Source organism: Carcharhinus amblyrhynchos, chromosome 20, assembly GCF_965287045.1.
Source record: "Carcharhinus amblyrhynchos chromosome 20, sCarAmb.v2.hapA, whole genome shotgun sequence".
NCBI classification, from domain to species: Eukaryota; Metazoa; Chordata; class Chondrichthyes; order Carcharhiniformes; family Carcharhinidae; genus Carcharhinus; species Carcharhinus amblyrhynchos.
In genome coordinates, this window is record NC_137343.1 from 18721229 (window position 1) to 18741241 (window position 20013).

The following is a 20013-nucleotide window of genomic DNA, read 5'->3' on the forward strand; positions in this document are numbered from 1 at the left end:
TGCTGCAAATGGGGTCTGACCAGAGCCTTAGACAGCTGCAGAAGTATATCCCTGCTGTTGTGTTCTAGCCTTCTTGACATGAATGCTTTGCATTTGCCTTCCTAACTGCCGACTGAACCTGCATGTTAACCTTAAGAGAATCTTGAATAATGACTCCCAAGCCCCGAAGTGTTTCTGATCCCCTAAGCAATTTTCCATTTAGAAAATTGTCTGTGCCTCCATTCCTCCTTCCAAAGTGTATTCCACATTGTATTCCATCTGCCACTTCTTTGCTCTGTCTCCTAACTTGTCCAAGTACTTCTGCAGCCCCCCGTTTCCTCAGTACTACCGTCCCTCTACATATCTTTGTATTATCTGCAAACTTTGCAACGGTGCCTCAGTTCCCTCCCCAAATGTCATTCCTCCCCACTTTATGTCAAGAGAAACAAGACACCAACCCCTGGTGAACTCCACTACAAATTTTCCTTCAATCCATTAACTACAACTGGTTTGAGCCAGTCAGCAGATTTCATATTTGTGTGCTATACTTACAAATCTTTATTCCATGTGCTATACTTACAAGCCATTGCATTGTTATTTTTTCACTTGCCATGGTATCAGTAAAACTTGGGTAAATTACTTTTTCCGCCTCTATTCATATTACTTCATGTCAAGTGTAAAATTAAAGGAACATTGAGGATTTCTAAAGTGAACCTTTAAAAATACAATTCAGTATTACAATGGCTTTTTTCCATGTGCTATACTTACAAATCTGTCGTGTGGCACTAGATAAAATGTCTTTTGGAAGTCCATGTACAACACATTAACAGCATTGCCCTCACTAAACCATCTCTGAGACGTCTTCAAGGAACTCCAGCAAGTTAAACATGATTTTCCTTAAATTCATGATGGCTTTGCTTAATTAACCTGCACTTGCCCAAGTGACTATCAATTTTGTCCCGAAGTTTTTTCCTGAAAGCTTTCCCCACCCACTATTGAAATTGAACTGACAGGCCTGTTGTAGCTGGGCTATCTTTAAACCTTTTTTTGAACAAGGGTGTAACATATTCAATTTTCCAATCCTCTGGCACCACCACTAAGGAAGACTGAAAAATTACGGCCTCTGCCTCCACAGTTGTCACTTCGTTCAGTATCGGCTGCAACTCATCCATTTCTGGTGCCTGATCAAGTTTAGTTACAGACAGCCGAACTAATACCTCCTCCTTATTCATTTTACACCCTTCCAATGTCTGACTTACCTCCTGTTTAACCCACCAGGGGTAGCATGTTCTTCCTTGGTAATGATAGATGCAAAGTATTCATTAAATAGCCCAGTTATACCCTCTGCTTCTATGCATAAATCCCCTTTCTGGTTCCTAATCAACCCTACTCTTCCTTTTATGATTCTTATTATTTATAGGCCTATATAAGACTTAACCTTGCTACTTTATTACCTGTGCTGCATGTATTCAGTCACCTGGGCCAGCTCCGCAGTTTTTCTGAATGTGCTTTTGGCCTCCACCAGAAAGCTTTTTTGTATTATTAAGCCGTTTATACCACAGACTATTCTGCCCCTTAAAGCTGGGCCGAATTTGCAGTGTTCTGCCAGTCCCCTCACTCATGCCACGAAGCTCCTCTCCCCAGCTCCCAGATTGCCATATGAAATTTGTACCTCAGCATAATGATTGAGGGATGGGGCTAAAATGATTTTTGACTAGCTCCAGAATCTGGTCAAAAGACTTTGTGTCTGGTGCGACTGCTGATGTTAATGTTCTGTCAAAGCTGTAAGTCTGTGTGCCATAGACTGAGAGCAAAATAACTTTGCTCTTTGTCAATATTTTGTTTGTAATGAAGATGTAACACAGCCTTTCTATGTATTGTCCTCAGTCTGGACATTACAAGCCCTGACAACTTGATGTTTTGCTTTGTCTCCACTGTAATAGATTGAGAGAGACTCGATGCGGTTTTAACAATGAGGTTTTATTGCTAACAAAAGTATATATGTTCAACAAGGTAAGACTAGATTACAAACGTGACTGCTCTGCCGACCCCCTAGTTCCAGCTGCGAATCCCCCCTCACCACGATATGTGCCCTCCTGCCAATTGGCTTAGCTTTCCACCAGAGTCCTTGCTGATCATAAGAACATAAGAAATAGGAGCAGGAGTAGGCCATCTAGCCCTTTGAGCCTACCCTGCCATTCAATAAGATCATGGCTGATCTGAAGTGGATCAGTTCCACTTTCCCGCTTTCTGCTCATAACCCTTAATTCCCCTGTCAATCAAAAACCTATCTACCCGTGACTTAAATATATTTAGTGAGGTAGCCTCCACCACTTCAACGGGCAGAGAATTCCAGAGATTCGCCACCCTTTGAGTGAAGAAGTTCCTCCTCAACTCTGATCTAAACTGACCCCCCTTTATCTTGAGGCTGTGTCCTCTAGTCCTGCTATCCTTTCTAAGCTGGATGAATCTCTCTACCTCCTAACCTATCCATCCCAATCATTACCTTATGCGTCTCTATAAGATCCCCCCTCATCCTTCTAAACTCCAACAAGTACAGACCCAGTCTATTTAGTCTCTCTTAATAGGCCAACCCCCTCATCTCCGGTGTCAGCCTAGTGAACCTTCTCTGCACTCCCTCCAAGGCTAATATATCCTTCCGCAAGTGCGGCGACCAAAACTGCACACAGTACCCCAGCTGCGGCCTCACCAGTACCCTGTACAGTGCCTCTCCGAGCTGAGCTACTATACTATGATATCATACTGGTGATAATTTGTTTCTTTCCAAGTGTTGGCACTGAACCCCCAGATGGTCAATAGGGGACTCGTCTCCAAACATACTCGTTCCTTTAAGCCCAGTTATGGCTCTGATGTCTTTCGCACTCTCTTTGACTGCCTTAAGCCCCACTGCGTCTCCAAAGTCTGAAGTATTGGAATGTCTTTTCCTCATTGCTACAGAAACTGTGTAAAATGCCTTCTTGAATTTAAAAAAATCCTCATTGTAACAATCTCTGGTCCCAAACTATGACACTCCATTGCTCAGTGTAACAACTTGATATACCATGCGCACCTTCGTGCAGTGCTAATACGCTCCACATTGTTCACTGTTATATTTCACAATTACATCCTATTATATAAAACTGAGTGCTCAGATTGTATGTGGGAGGAGGAGGGAGCATTTACATTGAAATCCTGCTTTGTTTGGGTCTATAACATAGCCTGTTCAAGTTGCTGTATGGGTTTATTTTTCACAACACAGTGTTTATTCAAATGTTTTTCAAGTGTCTAACACTATTTCCTGCCTTGGCAGCTTTCACAAGTGAGCTTCATGATGTTCTCCTGGGTAGCTGCTGATCTGTATGCCTTCTTGAATTCCATCTGTTCTTATTCACATTTCACTGGCAGAATATTACACAGATGTGATATTTTATTGATTGAATGTAAGTAATGTAAATAAGGATGGGGACACGAACAGAAGTCAAGAACTGTCGGCACATGCTTTGGATTTTGTAATTAGAGATGCAGCTCAATATTACTGGGGTGAAGCATTAGGGTGAGGTGTGGGGTTGGTGCTGAGGTTCTTGCATGTTGTGCCACAGGAAGAGGATTTGAATTTCTGTCTGGTAGAAGCTGCATAATTTCATTACAATGGACAGATCCTACCTATGGGATTTTAGATCTTTTACCATATCCACTCTTACTAAATACATAATTATGTCTGGGGATGGAAAGCTGTATCTGTTACTGGGTACAGGAAACAATCAAGCGATAATCCTCTCCCCTTATTGTCCTGTGTCACCCAGGGCTTAGTTGGTAGCATTCTTGCCTTTTGAGTTAGAGGCACACAGTCTAAGCTGATGTTCAAATGCAGTACTGAGGGACTGCAGCACTGTCAGAGGTGCTATCTTTCAGGCGAGAGGTAAAAAGTTCCACAGCACTACTTTGAAGAAAAACAAAGGAGTTATCTTTATTTTCTTTCTTTCTCTTCATTACTCTTTCATCCATAGCAATCTGTTGTTTGTTATTGCTGTGCCAGGAAATTATTGGCTAGTACATACATTCAGGGGATTGCAATTCTCAGGTGAGATTTCTCCTACAGAGACGCCCACCAAGTGTTGATGGAACTTGGAAATAAGTCATATTGTAAAAACAACCTTGCAGGTGGAGAGGAAGAACATGAGGACAGGAAAACCTCCTTGTTGTTATTGAGGTTTTTGATTTATGGGCACAAGTCCAACAGCTTAAAATGCAAGGCTGATATCCATTCAGCTGGATCTCTCCAATATGTAACTGTCCTGTTTTTCACTCATATACTCATAGCAGCTGCAGAAAAAGCCTGCTCTTTGGAGTTTAACGCATTGTTCATTCTATTGCTGCATTTCCTTTTCTCCATAAGACGTCTCACAACACCAAGTTAAAGTCCAACAGGTTTATTTGTAGCAAATGCGACTAGCTTTTGGAACTGGCTGTTCCTTCGTAAGGTGGGTGGGAGTTTTCTCCCCCATTCAAATTCATATCTAGGATTTCTGCATACCTTGGAGATGCCAGCATCTTCTGCCTCATGTACCACCAGCAGCCTCTCCTATGCTTTCTTTGTGTCCACCTACAGAATCCTACTGACTTGCTAATTAATTCACTTAAGAGTGATGTCAGGTTGAATGAGTGACAGCATGTAACTTGAAGTATCCAGACATCTCTGGAGAACAAAATGATCGAGTTGTTGGCAGTTCGTTCTGTAGGTTACTAAAAACCCAAAACTAGCTTGTGGCCCCTTGTGGTGCTTTGCTGTCTCCAAGTATTCCCAAGATTTGAAATATTGCTTTTTCAGCAAGATCAGGCTTCCCCTCTACAGGAGCTCTCCAATGATTTCATCTAATGGATTAAAGTACACCATGGGCATCAGTGTAAAGAAATGAAATGTTTATAGCGCACTATGAGAAGTTGTTGCAACTGTCAGGCATGCTTAGTTCAATGCATATTGGGTGCCTCTTCTGTCTGTCTGTTTTGGCAAGGTCATTAAACTTTACCCTACACTCCCTGGCTGCACATAAGTTGGTAGAATTGAGCATTTTTTTTACTCTGGCTACCACCTTATTTTGAATCTAGATAGATGGCTCTGAGATCCTGTGATGCTAGAGGGTGCCTACTTTCTCTGCCACTGATCCACTGACTACCTGTGGGTTCTATATTTTCTTGTAGACATGACCTTTCTATAAAACAACAATAATTTTCATGCCTCTTTAAGCTAGAGGTCTTCAGATTTCAATTGGGTTTACTCATCTTGCTTGAGTGGACATACAGTGTTGCTTCCTGACCTACTTTGGTCAAGCTGGAAGCTGCCTGGTGAGAAAATTCAGGCCTCAGCAAGCTAAGCCTTACACACCACCTTGTGGCCACCTATAGGGCTGCAATGACCCAGGATCGTGACTTCAACTAACTAGGATGTTCAGGAATCCAGTGAGAAGAGAATTTCAAAAGGCCAAATAAAACAAAACAGACTTTTCACAGTTCCTGCTGCACTTAATGTCATTATTTAAGTTTCAATAGGTAACTCATAAAGAACATAAGATATGGGAGCAGGATTAGCTCAAAAAGCCCCTTGAGTCTGCTCTGCTACTTAATAAAATCAGGCATGGTGTGGCAATGCCAGCGTTGGACTGGGGTGAGCACAGTTAGAAGTCTCACAACACCAGGTTAAAGCCCCAACAGATTTATTTGGAATCACGAGCTTTCGGAGAACTGCTTCTTCAGTAGGTAAGTGAGCCACTCACCTGTTGAAGGAGCAGTGCATCGAAAGCTCGTGATTCCAAATAAACCTGTTGGGACTTTAACCTGATGTTGTGAGACTTCTAATAAAATCAGGGCTGACCTGGTACCTCAACTCCACTTCCCTGCCCTATGCCCATATCCCTTGATTCCTTAACTGTTGGTAGATCGTAAGACATGAGAGCACAAGTAGACCTTTTGGCCCACCAAGTCTGCACTACCATTCGATGAGATCATAACTGATCTGAAACAATATTCTGAACTCAACTTTCTTGCCTTCTTCCCATAATCCTTGATTCTCTTGCTGATTAAAATGTATCTGTCTCGAACATATTTAACCCAGCCCTCTGCAATAAAGAATTCCACAGATTCACTACCTTCTGAGAGAAGAAATTTCTCCTCAGCACTGTCTCAAATGGGTAACCCCTTACTTTGAGATAACATCCTCTAGTTGTGGACTCTCCCACAAGGGGAAATAATCTCTCTGTATCTATCCTATCAAGCCCTCAGAGAATCCTATATGTCAATAAGATTGCGGTATACTCCTAAACACCTATGAGTACAGGCCCAAACTACTCAACTTCTCATTAAAAAATCCCTGTATACCCAGCATCAACATAGTGAACCTTCTCTGGACTGCATCCAATGCCAGTATATTTTTTCTTGGATAAGAGGATCAGAACTGTTCATAATATTCCAGGTGTGGTCCAACTAGTATTTTATGCAGTTTTAGCAAGACTTCCCTATTTATGCACTCCATTTATTTTGAAATAAAGGCCAATATTCCATTTGCCTTCCCTATTAGCTGCTGAATTTGCATGTTAGCCTTTTCTGATTTATGCATGAGAATCCCCAAATCCCTCTGAGCTGCAGCTTTATGCATATTTCTCCATTTAAATAATATTCAGTTCCTTTATTCTTCCTACCATAGTGTGTAATACTTTTTCAAGTTTCATATGTTCCCTTCCAGAGATGCAGTCACCTCATTTTCAAAAAACACCCTATTCTTCATTTCATAAGCCCTCAGGGCAAAAGTATTATGATGGCAGTGAGGTGTTTGAATTTGGCAAGCTGTGCATGATGTGCTGGAACAAGGAAGAAGCCAGAGTAGTATTATGTGAATCAGAGAAGCTGTTTTCGTTGATTGCAAGGATTAATCAGGCAGGTTGTCAGAAAGTTTCTGCCTATGTCAGTGTCCATGATTGAACCTGCTCACCTGCTTGCTTACCAGTTTTGTCTGTGTTTGAGCAAGGCAAGTTATTTGTGTCTGTGCCTTTATCTGTGACTGCTTGGCCTGTGCCAGAGTAGCTGCCACCTCTGACTGTGTAAGGAAATGGCACACACACACATTGGGGAAATCTTTCTCCCTGTGTTGCAGGTTCAGTGTGCTCATCATTTAATTAGTAATCCCAATGCCAACACATTTGAGTTGAAGAATATCCAGTTGGGAATATGCCCATCATCACACTGTTCACATAATTAATTCAAAAGTGGAGTCCCTACTGATCAACTCAACAGTGAAGGCAAGTATAGGCCTGAGGGAGAACGAAATCGCTCTGTTCTCAGTTGTGGGATTTTCTAGTGCTGATAATATTACGTTAATCTGTCACAGTGAAACCTGTCACACGCTGAAACCAGAATCTGTAATGCATTCTTCAGTCACTTAGCATTACATGACCTCCTCCCTGTACTGTGCTGCTTCTAGAGATTATCACACAGAAAACGGCATCCTTTTTATTGGATCATGCATTTTCTGCAGCTTTGATTTACAATCATTAAAAATGTAATTTTCATGGACTATTTCTTAGAAATGAAATCCTGACTCACAACAAATTTCCCACCTTTGATCTGCCCGCCTGTACAATATAAATAGAATCCACCAATACTTGGTTCCATACTTGGTCATCAACGATAATTTCTGAAAACAAAAACTTTTTTATCAAAACTTTTTCTATTGCACACATCAGGACAGTTTGCAGGAATTCCATTATCAGGAGAAACAACACATTTACACTGTATGAAAAGAGAATGCTGATTGGTTGACAAATGAGCTTGATTGGTACAGATGTTGCTACGGATAATGCAACAGTTGAAGGCATGCTTCTACCAATCAGAGTATACTTGCTGACCAATCAGCACTCTCCTCATACAGAATACATTTATTTCCTCTCTCATTAGCATTCTTGCAAACTGTCCTGATGAATCAGGACAAAAAAAGTTTGTGTTTCAATAATAGTCAAATTCTGTACCACCAAATAATAACATGGTGGACGTGTGAAATTTTCATATTATGCAGATTTGAAATATTAAAAGTAGCAACCAAAATAATTAACCATTTTACATTTTGAGAATTTGTGTGGAATCTTCCTGTCCCAACAGCAAGGAAAGTGGACAGGGGGGAGGTGGGCGACGAGGCAGACGAGGCAAAGATCTGTTGACCTCGGGCGGAATTTTCTGGTCTTGGGGCAAGTGCTGCCAGAAATTCCTGCCCATTCTGTCCAGTTGAAATTATCTTGAATGATATAACGCGAGGGTAATGTAGTGTTAGCTCCAATTTCATTACCTATGGTGAGAGAAATTTGAGTTTATGAACATCAGTCCATATTCATGTGAGTTTTTTTTCGCCATGACATGTTGGTATCGACATGCTAAATAATCCTCATATCTGTAGTGAACATCAACATCACAATATTTTTGCTCCTTTGTTGTTCGGTTGTAAAGTTCAAAAATAATAGACAAAAGCACCACTGAGTGGCAATATTATCAGCTAATGATCAGAAACGAGGGACAGAAACATTGACAGCAGGTTTGTACTGAAATCAACTTGTTTTGTTCTTCTTTCAATTTATTTGTGGTAATGTTCCTATAGCTGTTCTGGTGCTTCCTTCTACCACAAATAAACTTCTCCAATTTTGAATATTCCGGTTAAACTCAGAATAACTTTAGGTGCCTGATTCAGTCCACTTACTGTGAAAACGGGGAACAACATTGTACTTCCTTGTGATTTTGCTTTGTGATGGCTTAACCCGCCTACTCAATTATATTCCAACATGGTAGATTTTCATACTTCCTCTTAGCTAACCTTGCACTGTGTCCTACTGGCAGCAGGTGTGCAGACTGTTCTCAGGCCTTCGCAGTTCTGTTTCAGGCATTTTTGAAGATTGAGCAGTGTATGTTGGCTGGTTGAGGTTTGGGAGAGTGGGTGGGATGCTGTGAAGCTGATTATTTTTGATTTTCTTCCCTCTTTGTGACAAGAGTGTGAAAGGAGGTAGTGTTCATGAGAGGCACAGCATGTGACCCAACAAGCACACGTTGCGTCATGTGCATGAGGAAATGCAGTAACATGCATCAAAGAATTGTTTGTGAACTATAATCAAAGAATGAGGGCAATTTTTTTTTAAACCAGCTTACTCCTTATGAAAAGTTACACCATCTATCACCTGGTTGAACATAGGACCAGGCAAAGTTTTCCTTCAAATTTCATTTTCCCACAATTTGACTGGTAAACACTAAGTTGGGCTTGCACCAGGAATTACAGTGATATACTGCTAGTAACATTGTGCTTTAAGAGTTTTTGTCTGATAAGTCCCACATCAAGATTGTTCTTTCCATTTCCTTTCTTTTAATTGCTACAGTAATGGAACTCTTACTGTTTCTGTTTGAACCGAATCCACACTTCTGACTTATCCAATCAAAATTATCTTTTCTATTCTTGCTTCATGGTGTGTTAATGTTATGCAAGGAAACTGGCAAGTTAGTCAATTCAGAAGTGAGGCAGAAAAGCCATTGTTCTGATTGTGTCTGAACCGGTCTTGCATCTATCACATCTGGGGCAGATTCCCAACACAAACATTTTGGCATTGAATCATAGAATAAGGCACAGAAGTGTTATGCATTTAAAACATGTTTTTAGAAGCACAAGGGAGGAAGTTACATTAGTGAGCTTTCCATGTAGTTACTTAATCCGCATGTACCAAACTCAGCATGAATCATTATAACAAATAACCTGGCATCTATATGCATCATTAATGCAGTAAAATGTATCTACACTTGACAGAAGTGTTAATCAGACAACATTTGACAACTGGTCACAGATCAAATGTTAGGATGGGTGACCAAATGCTTGATCAAAGCGAGAGGTTTTAAAGAGTGTCCTAAAAGGAGTAGAGGTGGAAGGTTTCAGGAAGATTGTTCCAGAGCATAAGATCCAGGCAGCTGAAAAGACATCCATCCATCTGCTTTTGGTGGAGCAAACAAAATTCTGGGATGTGCAGAGGCACTAACTCATTTATATCATCCTCAAGAGCTAAAAGAGGACACAAGAAGACTTTGGCTGATAGGATTAAGGAGAATCCTAAGGCGTTCTATAGATATGTTAAGAACAGAAGATTGGTTAGGGCAAGATTAGGGCCAGTTAGAGACAGCAGTGGGAAGTTATGTGTGGAACCAGAAGAGATTGGAGAGTCCTTGAACCAATATTTCTCTTCGGTATTCACGCAGGGAGACATAAATGTAGCTGTGGAGAACACTCGGTTACAGGGTTGTAAACTGGTTAGTATTGCAGTTGATAAGGAGGATGTGCTAGATATTCTTGAGGGTTTGAAAATAGATAAGTCCCCTGGGCCGGACGGGATTTACCCTAGGATTCTCTGGGAGGCAAGAGAGGCGATTGCAGAGCCTCTGGCTCTGATCTTCAGGTCGTCGTTGGTCACAGGTATAGTGCCAGAGGATTGGAGGATAGCGAATGTTGTCCCATTGTTTAAGAAGGGAACAGAGACTTCCCCGGGAAATATAGACCGGTGAGTCTTACTTCTGTTGTGGGCAAAGTTTTAGAAAAATTATTAGGGATAGGATTTATAGTTATTTAGAGAGTAATGTATTGATTGGAGATAGTCAGCATGGTTTTGTGAAGGGTAGGTCGTGCCTTACTAACCTTATTGAGTTTTTTGAGAAAGTGACCAAAGAGGTGGATGGGGGTAAGGCAGTTGACGTGGTATATATGGACTTTAGTAAGGCGTTTGATAAGGTTCACCATGGAAGGTTTCTGCAGAAAATGCAGATGTATGGGATTGGGGGTGATTTAGTTAATTGGATCAGGAATTGGCTAGCAGATAGGAGACAGAGGGTGGTGGTTGATGGAAAGTATTCGTCGTGGAGTTCGGTTACAAGTGGTGTGCCTCAGGGATCTGTTTTGGGGCCACTGCTGTTTGTAATTTTTATAAATGATCTGGATGAGGGTATAGTTGGGTGGATCAGTAAATTTGCTGATGACACCAAAGTCGGAGGTGTGGTAGATAGTGAAGAGGGGTGTCATAGTTTACAGAGAGACTTGGACAAGTTGCAGAGTTGGGCTGAGAGGTGGCAGATGGAGTTTAATGCGGAAAAGTGTGAGGTAATTCACTTTGGCAGGAATAACAGATGTGTAGGGCTAACGGTACGACTCTGAATAGTGTTAATGAACAGAGGGATCTAGGTGTATGTGTACATAGATCCCTGAAAGTTGGGAATCAAGTAGATAAGGTAGTTAGGAAGGCATACGGTGTCTTGGCGTTTATTGGTAGGGGGATTGAATTTAGGAGCCGCAGCGTCATGTTGCAACTGTACAAAACTCTGGTGCGTCCGCACTTGGAGTATTGTGTGCAGTTCTGGTCCCCACATTATAGGAAGGATGTGGAGGCATTGGAGAGGGTGCAGAGGGGGTTTACCAGGATGTTGCCTGGTATGGAGGGAAGGTCTTATGAGGAGAGACTGAGGGATTTGGGGTTGTTTTCGTTAGAAAGAAGGCGGCTAAGAGGGGACCTTATTGAAACATATAAGATGATTAGAGGTTTAGATAGGGTGGACAGTGATAGCCTTTTTTCTCGGATGGAGAAAGCTAGCACGAGGGGGCATAGCTTTAAATTAAGGGGTGGTAGATATAGGACGGATGTCAGAGGTAGGTTCTTTACCCAGAGGGTGGTGAGGGATTGGAATGCCCTGCCTGCTGCAGTTGTAGATGCGCCTAGTTTGGGGGCGTTTAAGAGATCCATGGATAGGTTTATGGATGGAAAGGGATTGGTTTAGGTTAGAGGGACATTGCTTTTTTAATTGGTCGGCACAACATCGCGGGCCGAAGGGCCTGTTATGTTCTGTGTTCAACACGGGTACCCCCACAAGGCTGTGTTCTCAGCCCCTCCCTACTATACTCCTTATACACCTATGACTGTGTGGCCAAATTCCCCTCCAACTGAATTTTCAAGTTTGCTGATGACCCCACTATAGTGAGTCAGATCTCAAACAATGACAGAGAGTACAGGAATGAGATAGAGAATCTGGTGAACTGGTGTTACGACAATAATCTCTCCCTAAATATCAAAAAAAATGAAGGGAATTGTCTTCGACTCCAGGAAGCATAGTGGAGAACATGCCCCTGTCTACATCATTGGGGATGAAGTAGAAATAGTCGAAAGTTTCACGTTTTTAGGTATCCAGATAACCAACAACCTGCGGCATGGTGGCACAATGTTTAGCATTGCTGCCTCTCAGCACCAGGGACCCGGGTTCGCTTTCCGGCTTGGGTAACTGTCTGTGTGGAGTCTGCACATTCTCCCTGTGTCTGCATGGATTTCATCTGGGTGCTCGGTTTCCTCCCACAGTCCAAAGGTGTGTGGTTTACGTGGATTGGCCACACTAAAATTGCCCCTTAGTATTGGGGAGACTAGGATAAATGCATAGAGTTATGGGGATAGGGTCTGGGTGGGATTGTGGTTGGTGCAGTCTCAATGGGCTGAATGCCCTTTTGCACTGTAGGAATCTATGATCTGTCCTGGTCCCCTCATGCCAACACTATAGTTAAGAAAGCCCACCAACACCTCTGAGAAGACTAAGGAAATTTGACATGTCAGTACAACTCTCTAAATTTTACAGATGCACCACAGAAAGCATTCTCTCCGGTTGTATCACAACTTAGTGTGGTTCCTGCTCTGCACAAGACCGTAAGGAACTACAAAAGGTCACGGATGTAGCCCAATCCATCATGTAAAGCAGCCTCCCATCCGTTGACTCTGTCTACGTTTCCCGCTGCCTCGGCAAAACAGCCAGCATAATTAAGGACCCCACACCTTCCAGACATTCTCTCTTCCATCGGAAAAAAATACAAAAACCTGAGGCCATGCACAAACTAACTTCCCTGCTGCCATCAGACTTTTGAATGGACTTAACTTGCATTAAATTGATCTTTCTGTGCTCCCCAGCCATGACTGTAACACTACATTCTGCACACTCTCATTTCCTTCTGTATGAACAGTATGCTTTGTCTGTATAGCGCGCAAGAAACAGTACATTTCACTGTATACTGATACATGCGACAATAACAAATCAAATCATTTAATGTAAACTCAATAACACAGTAAAATAGATGAGGGTTGGGTGTCATGGTGGCACATTACATTATGAGTGTATTGAACAGTTGTGTGACATCAGCAATAGTAATGTGCGGCTTATAGGTATTTGTACAATTCTTAAAGTAACAATGCCTCTTGCATTTTGTTTTTCAGGATTTTTGCTCTTTAAAGATTTTTGTCTGAATGAAATTGATGAAGCCGTTCCCCAGCTGAAGTTTTATGAAGAGGTAAGACATCTGGCTGGCAAATGTAGAACGAGGAGTTCACAATCTCAGGATAAGGCATTGACCATTTAGGGTTGAGAATGGGGGAAATATCCTTCTCTCAGAAAGTTATGAATCTTTTGAACTCCATCTCAGAAGGTGATGGGTACTCGATCACTGGGTATACTCGGAATTGAGAGTAAATGATTTTTGGGCACAAGGAGAACCTAGTGTGTGTTGTCCTTAAGAATCTTGTGTCAACAAAACTTGGGAAGTCTCCACCTAATCTTCAACATACATCCTAATTTTGTATGAGTTCTGCAGTCCCACTCAGAAATCCCATTAGCTCTCTGAAGTGGACAGTGGAGTAACATAGATAGTGCCCTTTTAAGGCAGGTGCCAGGACACATTGGACAGAGAAGTGGACTGTTTACTCTCCCAGGAAATACATGACACCATTAGGAACAATGTGATTGGCAGGGGTGTTGGAAGCCTGAAATGGAATGGGGTCTACTCCTCAGCTTTAATATCCTTCACTTCATGAAAACAAATAATTCATTGAAATTTAAATAAAAATCTAAACATCTGGCCAGCAGTGATACCAGAGCTAAGCCCTGTGCTGCCCTTGGCAAATGCCCACACTTGTGCACATTGCAACAAGAGCCACTGAACATCATTGGAACCCAAGCTGATTTTTTTCCCCCCTGTTAACAGGAAGCACTAAGAGATCAGTGCTAAGTAAACCGCACAGAAGCTGGGATTCTTTCGATCTGTACGGCTCAGACATACTTAGCCACAAAATCCATTAATGGAACAAGTCTGCTTTTTTTTCCCCCCCTCACATTATCCTCCTACAGAAACCCCCTTAAAACGTTTTTCACATAGGAACAGAAGGTAGAGCACTTCAGCTACTTAAGCCTGTTGAGCCTGCTCTGCTGCCATTCAGTGAGATCATGGCTGCTCAGTTACATGATTCCATGGGCTGAAATTTTGTTCTGTGGTCAGGAATTTTTGTAGAATTTGATGAATTCTAGTTTCTGATTCTGCATTGTGATAGCACCCAACACCAGGTGTGATTTTTGGCATCAGATGTGATTTTTAAAGAGCAGACTAATTAATGATGGCAGCCGAGCTCCTGAGGTTGGAGAGCAACACCACATCACAGTCCCACAATTGGAGATGGAAACTGCTAATTTAGGGGTGGAATAACAAAGAACAATTTAAGATGGATATTTTAAAATGTTATGGGCGGCAGAGTGGTTAGCGCTGCTGTCTCACAATACCAGAGACCTGGGTTCAATTCCGGCCTCAGATGACTGTGTGGAATTTGCACGCTGTCCTCATGTCTGTGTGGGTTTCCTCCAGGTACACCGATTTTCTCCCACAGTCCATAGATGTACAAGTTAGGTGAATTGGCCATGCTAAATTGCCCCTTAGTGTCAGAGGGATTAATAGAATAAATACTGAGGGTTATGGGGATCGGACCTGGGTGGCATTGTTGTCAGTGCAGGCTCTGGGTCGAATGGCCTTCTTCTGCACTGTAGGGATTCTATGATAAAACATTCTGAACAATATAAAAGCCACAGTTTACTATGCTGTCATCCTGGAGGGGTAACCACCACCAAACAATATCTGCAGCCGTGACCCAACGGGCTATGGTGGAGTGGATGGCTCTGTAGGCAGATGGAATGCTGGCCTCCTTCCTTCTCATTGCCTCTTGAATCATCCACCACACCATGTTAGGAGTCCATTTCCATCCCATGGCCATGCTTTGCCCTCGATGGGAAGCCTGAATGCCAACTGAAATATTCCAGTTGGCTTCTGCTGAGTGGCCTTAATAAACCATTTAGTTGGCTTAATGAGCAACCTGCCACTTGCAGGTCAGTAGCGAAAACCCCTCTGAGCCTCCCAGGATGAAAATGGCCCAGAAGCAGGACCATGGCAGAAGACTGGCTCGCTTGCTGTTGATAGGAAATTTCAGGCCCATCTGGCTCATATCCCAGTCCAGTGCCATTGGAAAATTAGGCCCCATACCTCCTACACACTTATCCTTTTGACTGTGTTTTTGGGCTCCCCTTCGTCTCCATCCCAAATGCCATCATTTCCTGTTCATTTGCCTTCACTTCTATTTGTGAAGCGCTCAGTTGTTCTTGCGTATTGAACGGCGAGTTGTTTTATTCCATATCTGTTTGATGTTAATATCTTATTTATCAATATTAGTATTTCTTATCTAATGCTCGTATTTTCATACGTGCAATGAGACACTACCAACATAAAACATATTTTGAAAACAGACAAACTATTTCCCAAAGCTGTACTCTTCAGGAAAATGAGGCTCATTTGTATACAGTCTCTTTGCTCAATTTTCCATCAGGGTCAAGAGCAGCTGAAGTAACACATGCTAAGTAGCAGGATTAATGTGTATAAATTTTGAGTTCGAAAAAGCTTACTGTTGCTCAGCAACATAATATTCTACCTCTCAGAGTTGCACGGGTGGTGTAGTATCCTGGAGATGAATTGGCCCCTATTTAATCTATTGGCAGATTTAGCAACAACAGTGTCTCCAGTGCCACTTGTGGACATTGCTTCTTGATGACATTTGTTTTTTTAACTGGTTTCCATGGCAGAGAATGATTTTTGCTGTTACTTGACAAAGAAGTAGTACCAATACTTAAAAAGACCATTTAATTGATTCAGAAATGATTCATTCTCCAAAGCTAATATTGAAAGGAAGGTTCTTATTTTTGCCTACATTGATCCTGCTCTTTAGGTTCATTTTGGAATTTCACTACAAAAAAACTACCAAGCAAAGTTTTAATTGGGGTTGATTTATAGTCTAGAAACATGAGATCCACAGTTTGAACAGTAAAGCTGTGAGCAATGGGGAGGTAGACAAGTCAGGATGAGGAAGCCATTTGCTGCGTACTACAAAATTCAAGCATTTGGAGCATACATTATAATAATATTGCTGCTGCTTCCCCCCCGCAGGAGGGAGGATGTTCTACCTCCAAGAAGTCTGCTAGAAAGCCACTAGCCCTCAGTGTCAGCAGTCCCGCCCAGGACTGAGGGCTGCTGTGGGAATTAAATTCAGTCCCCAGAGCAGGAACTGATGGCTGCAGTTCGAGATAAGCCAGTCAAGCCCCAGAGAAAGGATGTAGAAGCATTCCAACAGGGGCCCAGAGTACCCAACAGAAGGGATAGCCCGCTTGATGGGGACGATTTAAAGGTCTGGTTGTTGTCTCTACTTCTGTCATTAGCCCAAGCTGTGCAATCCGTAACCTCACTGACGTTCTCTCACAAATTTCAAACTTCCCCAAACCCACTTGGAATGAAGCAATTCCACTGCTGGTCTATGCAGATTACCTGTAAATAGTGGCTGGTGCAGGTTTGTGAAAGCCCAGTATTACTGTTTCAAAAACCACTGTTTACATGATGTCGTAAAGGGTCAGGTTAATACTGTTAAGAAACTTTAGAAATTAAAAATGAGTTTGCTGTCCCGGTACTTATTGGAAAATGTAGTTCACTTTTTTGAGTAACTGAAGGAGGCACTTGCAGCACAATGGATCTCTGCCTTTTGAAAGGTTATTTGGAGTGGGATGGGGAGCATCAACTAAAAACCCATAATAGCTGTTGAAGGGAGGGAGACAGTGGCATAGTGGTAATGTCATGCGACTAGTAATCCAGAGGCGCAGGCTAATGAATTTGAATTCTGTTAGTAAATCTGGAATATAAAGCCAGTCTCGGTAATGTAACCATGGAACTATTGTTGAATGTTGTAAAAGCTCATCTGATTCACTAACGTTCTTTGAAGGAAATCTGCCATTCCTACCTGGCCTGGCCTACATGTGACTCCAGATCCACTGTAATGTGGGTGAATTTTAATTACCCTCTGAAATGACCTAGCAGTTCAAGGGCAGTTAGGGATAGGGAGTAAATACAGGCCTTGACAGTGAAACCCACATCCTGTGAAAGAATAAACAAAGATGTTTACCTGGTCCTCAGCATCAACTGGTTCCTTACAAAAGAGCAGAGACCCTCCTTTCATCTGCCCATAGTTCTATCCCACACAGATTTTAAAAAAAGTCCTCAGTCATCTTCTTCTGTTCCCAAACCATTAGCAAATGCACCCACACCTGCTTTCCATGTTCTGCAATGTTAAAAATATACTCAAAGTATGATGATAGCACTCTAACAGTGATTACAAAAAAATGACAGTCCACTCCTCCTCACTTACAGTATTTCTCTCCTAGCAACATACGGCCCCAGCATGTGGTAGGGAGGGAGCAGGAGGGTGTGTTTGTGAGCAAGAAACACAGAAATACCAGTAATGCAGATATCCTGTTGAATTTAATGACAGGACTTTATCGTTTTCTCACCTAGCCAGACACTCAAACCTATTAAAAAAAAACCTACAGCTGGAGTTTGTTGGCATCAGTCTTCAGCAACCAGGAAACATTTCAGGCTGGTGGGAGCAAGGGGCTGGTGGAGTTAGTCAGATAATTGGGAGGGGGCAGGAGGAAGGGGTATCTGAAAACTGTGGATTTGGTTGAGAGGGAGTTGACAGTCAATTGGAAGGGACTGCAGGTGAGCTGGAATAGATAATGAATTTGTTGGGGGAAGGTGAATCAGCCAATCGGCAGAATCACAGAAGAGGCCCTTCAGCCCGTTGAGCCTGCACCGACGCATGAAAGATCCTGACCTGCCCATTAATCCCACTTGCCAGCACTTGGACAATAGCCTTGAATGTTATGGTGTGCCAAGTAGTCATCCAGGAACTTCTTAAAGCTTATGAGGCATCCCACCTCCTCCACCCTCCCAAGCAGTGCATTACACAGACAGACAGACACACACACACACACAGACACACACACACACACACACACACACACACACACACACACACACACACACACACACACACACACACACACACCTTGAACCCCGCAATCAAGTCACCCCCCTCAGCCTTTCCTGCTCCAGAGAAAACAACCCAAGCCAATCTAAGCTCTCTTTATAACTTAAATGTTCCATCCTTGGCAACATCCTCATGAGTCTCCTCTGCACCACTCCGGCGCGAGCACATCCTTCCTACAATGTTGTGACTAGACGATGCATAATTTTTATTGGAGGGGCGAAGGAAGACACCAATCTCTTCTGACCCACCATCAGTGCTGAAAAAGAATTTACCTATTGGACCCTGATGCCCCCTTTAGGCTGGTTGGTTTTCCAGGCCCTAGGAAACCCGGTCCAACAGTGTTGAATTAAATTGGTTATTAAAATCTGAGGAACAGAGCCACGTTGGCATTTGGTAACCATGGATCAACTTCTGCAGAGCAGGTTGGTTACTTGCCTTCCCAAAATAAAACTCCATGTTTAAAACAGAAGTATCTGTGTTCACAGCAGGTGGAATTGAGCTTTGAACAATTTGTCAATTTAATCCTCGACCCTGTTTGATACATTCTGATGGTTAAACGCCTATTAAACCTCTCACAACCAGTTGCTGAATGGAGTGACCTGAAATCAACCTCAATTTATACAACTGATACCACCAAGGTGTTTGAAATATACAACATGTATTGTGCTTTCTAAGTGAACTCCGCAGAAAGAGCTAAACTGTATCTCTGTTACATGATATTGTCAATAGGATGATCCTCAAAACACTATGAACCTGGGCCCCAGATGGTCAGTGTTAGTGTCAGGACAGCCTTGAAGCTCTTAGGTAGTCATTATGGGGTTAAACAGGCAACTAGCATGCAAGTGCAGCTATCTTGAGAGAAAGCAGAATACACCTTTGAAATCCCTGTTACCATACGGTCTTTGTTTGAACTACCTAATCATAACCATGCTCAATGATGAGAGAAAAGTGTCAAAGCCTTGATAGCAACTACTTGAGTGATCAGTGAGGCCTCTTTGACAAAATTGCTGCAGCCTTGCCACTTTTTCCAAGGCTGTGTGAAGGTCGCTCAATACCCCATGCATGAAGATGTAGGATTCTTCTATATTTCACGCAAATTTCTGGAAGCTTCTAGGAACGTCCACAAAGGATTCTAGAAATAAATATATTATGCTCAGAGAGCTGAGCTAGAAATCTGAGGGTAGGTAGCAGTGGGGAAAAGGATAGGGAAATGACCACCACATCCTTTAGTACAGGACTACTGGCTTTTATTCCAGCATCCACCACTGTTCCTGCGCACCCGTGCTTTGTGATTTGGTATCGATGCTCCCCTTTTGCTATCTATCTATACTTTTAGGGAAGGATGTATTTGAGCAGGAACATTGATAAGATAGGCACAGTGAAGAAGTGCTCAGTGTATGGCTGCTTCAGCCACAATTTCTAATGATGCTGGAGGTTTTCAAAATCTCTGGCAAAGAATACAGAATGAGTGGTGCAGTGCACTGAAGCAATGACAGAATGTTTCACTGCAGCAATGTCTGAAGTAATATGCAGCAGGTTTTGGTAGTATCTGTAGGGCAAAGAGCTGATTTAATTTAGTATACTTTCTTGGCTTCATATACCATGCATTGCAAGTGTATTAATAGAGCTCTTTAGGGCTATCAAGAGAAACAAATAAGTAGTAAATGTAATTGGCTGCATTAGGGAGATAAATCTTTGCATTTCTTTTGATTTTCTTTTTAACTTTAATACTTTTCATTGAAGTATTGAAAAAAAATAAGAGCGCAGG

At 42.3% G+C, this 20013-nt stretch overlaps 1 protein-coding gene across 2 annotated transcripts in view; it reads left to right on the top strand.

The window, feature by feature from the left end:
• grk3 (G protein-coupled receptor kinase 3) overlaps positions 1-20013 on the top strand; it is a 247370-nt gene that overhangs the window by 131477 nt on the left and 95880 nt on the right. For both annotated transcript variants that reach the window (XM_080208191.1, XM_080208192.1), the window contains exon 3: positions 13281-13354. In XM_080208191.1, coding sequence (XP_080064317.1) covers positions 13281-13354 — 74 coding nt within the window. The remainder of the gene's footprint in view (positions 1-13280; positions 13355-20013) is intronic.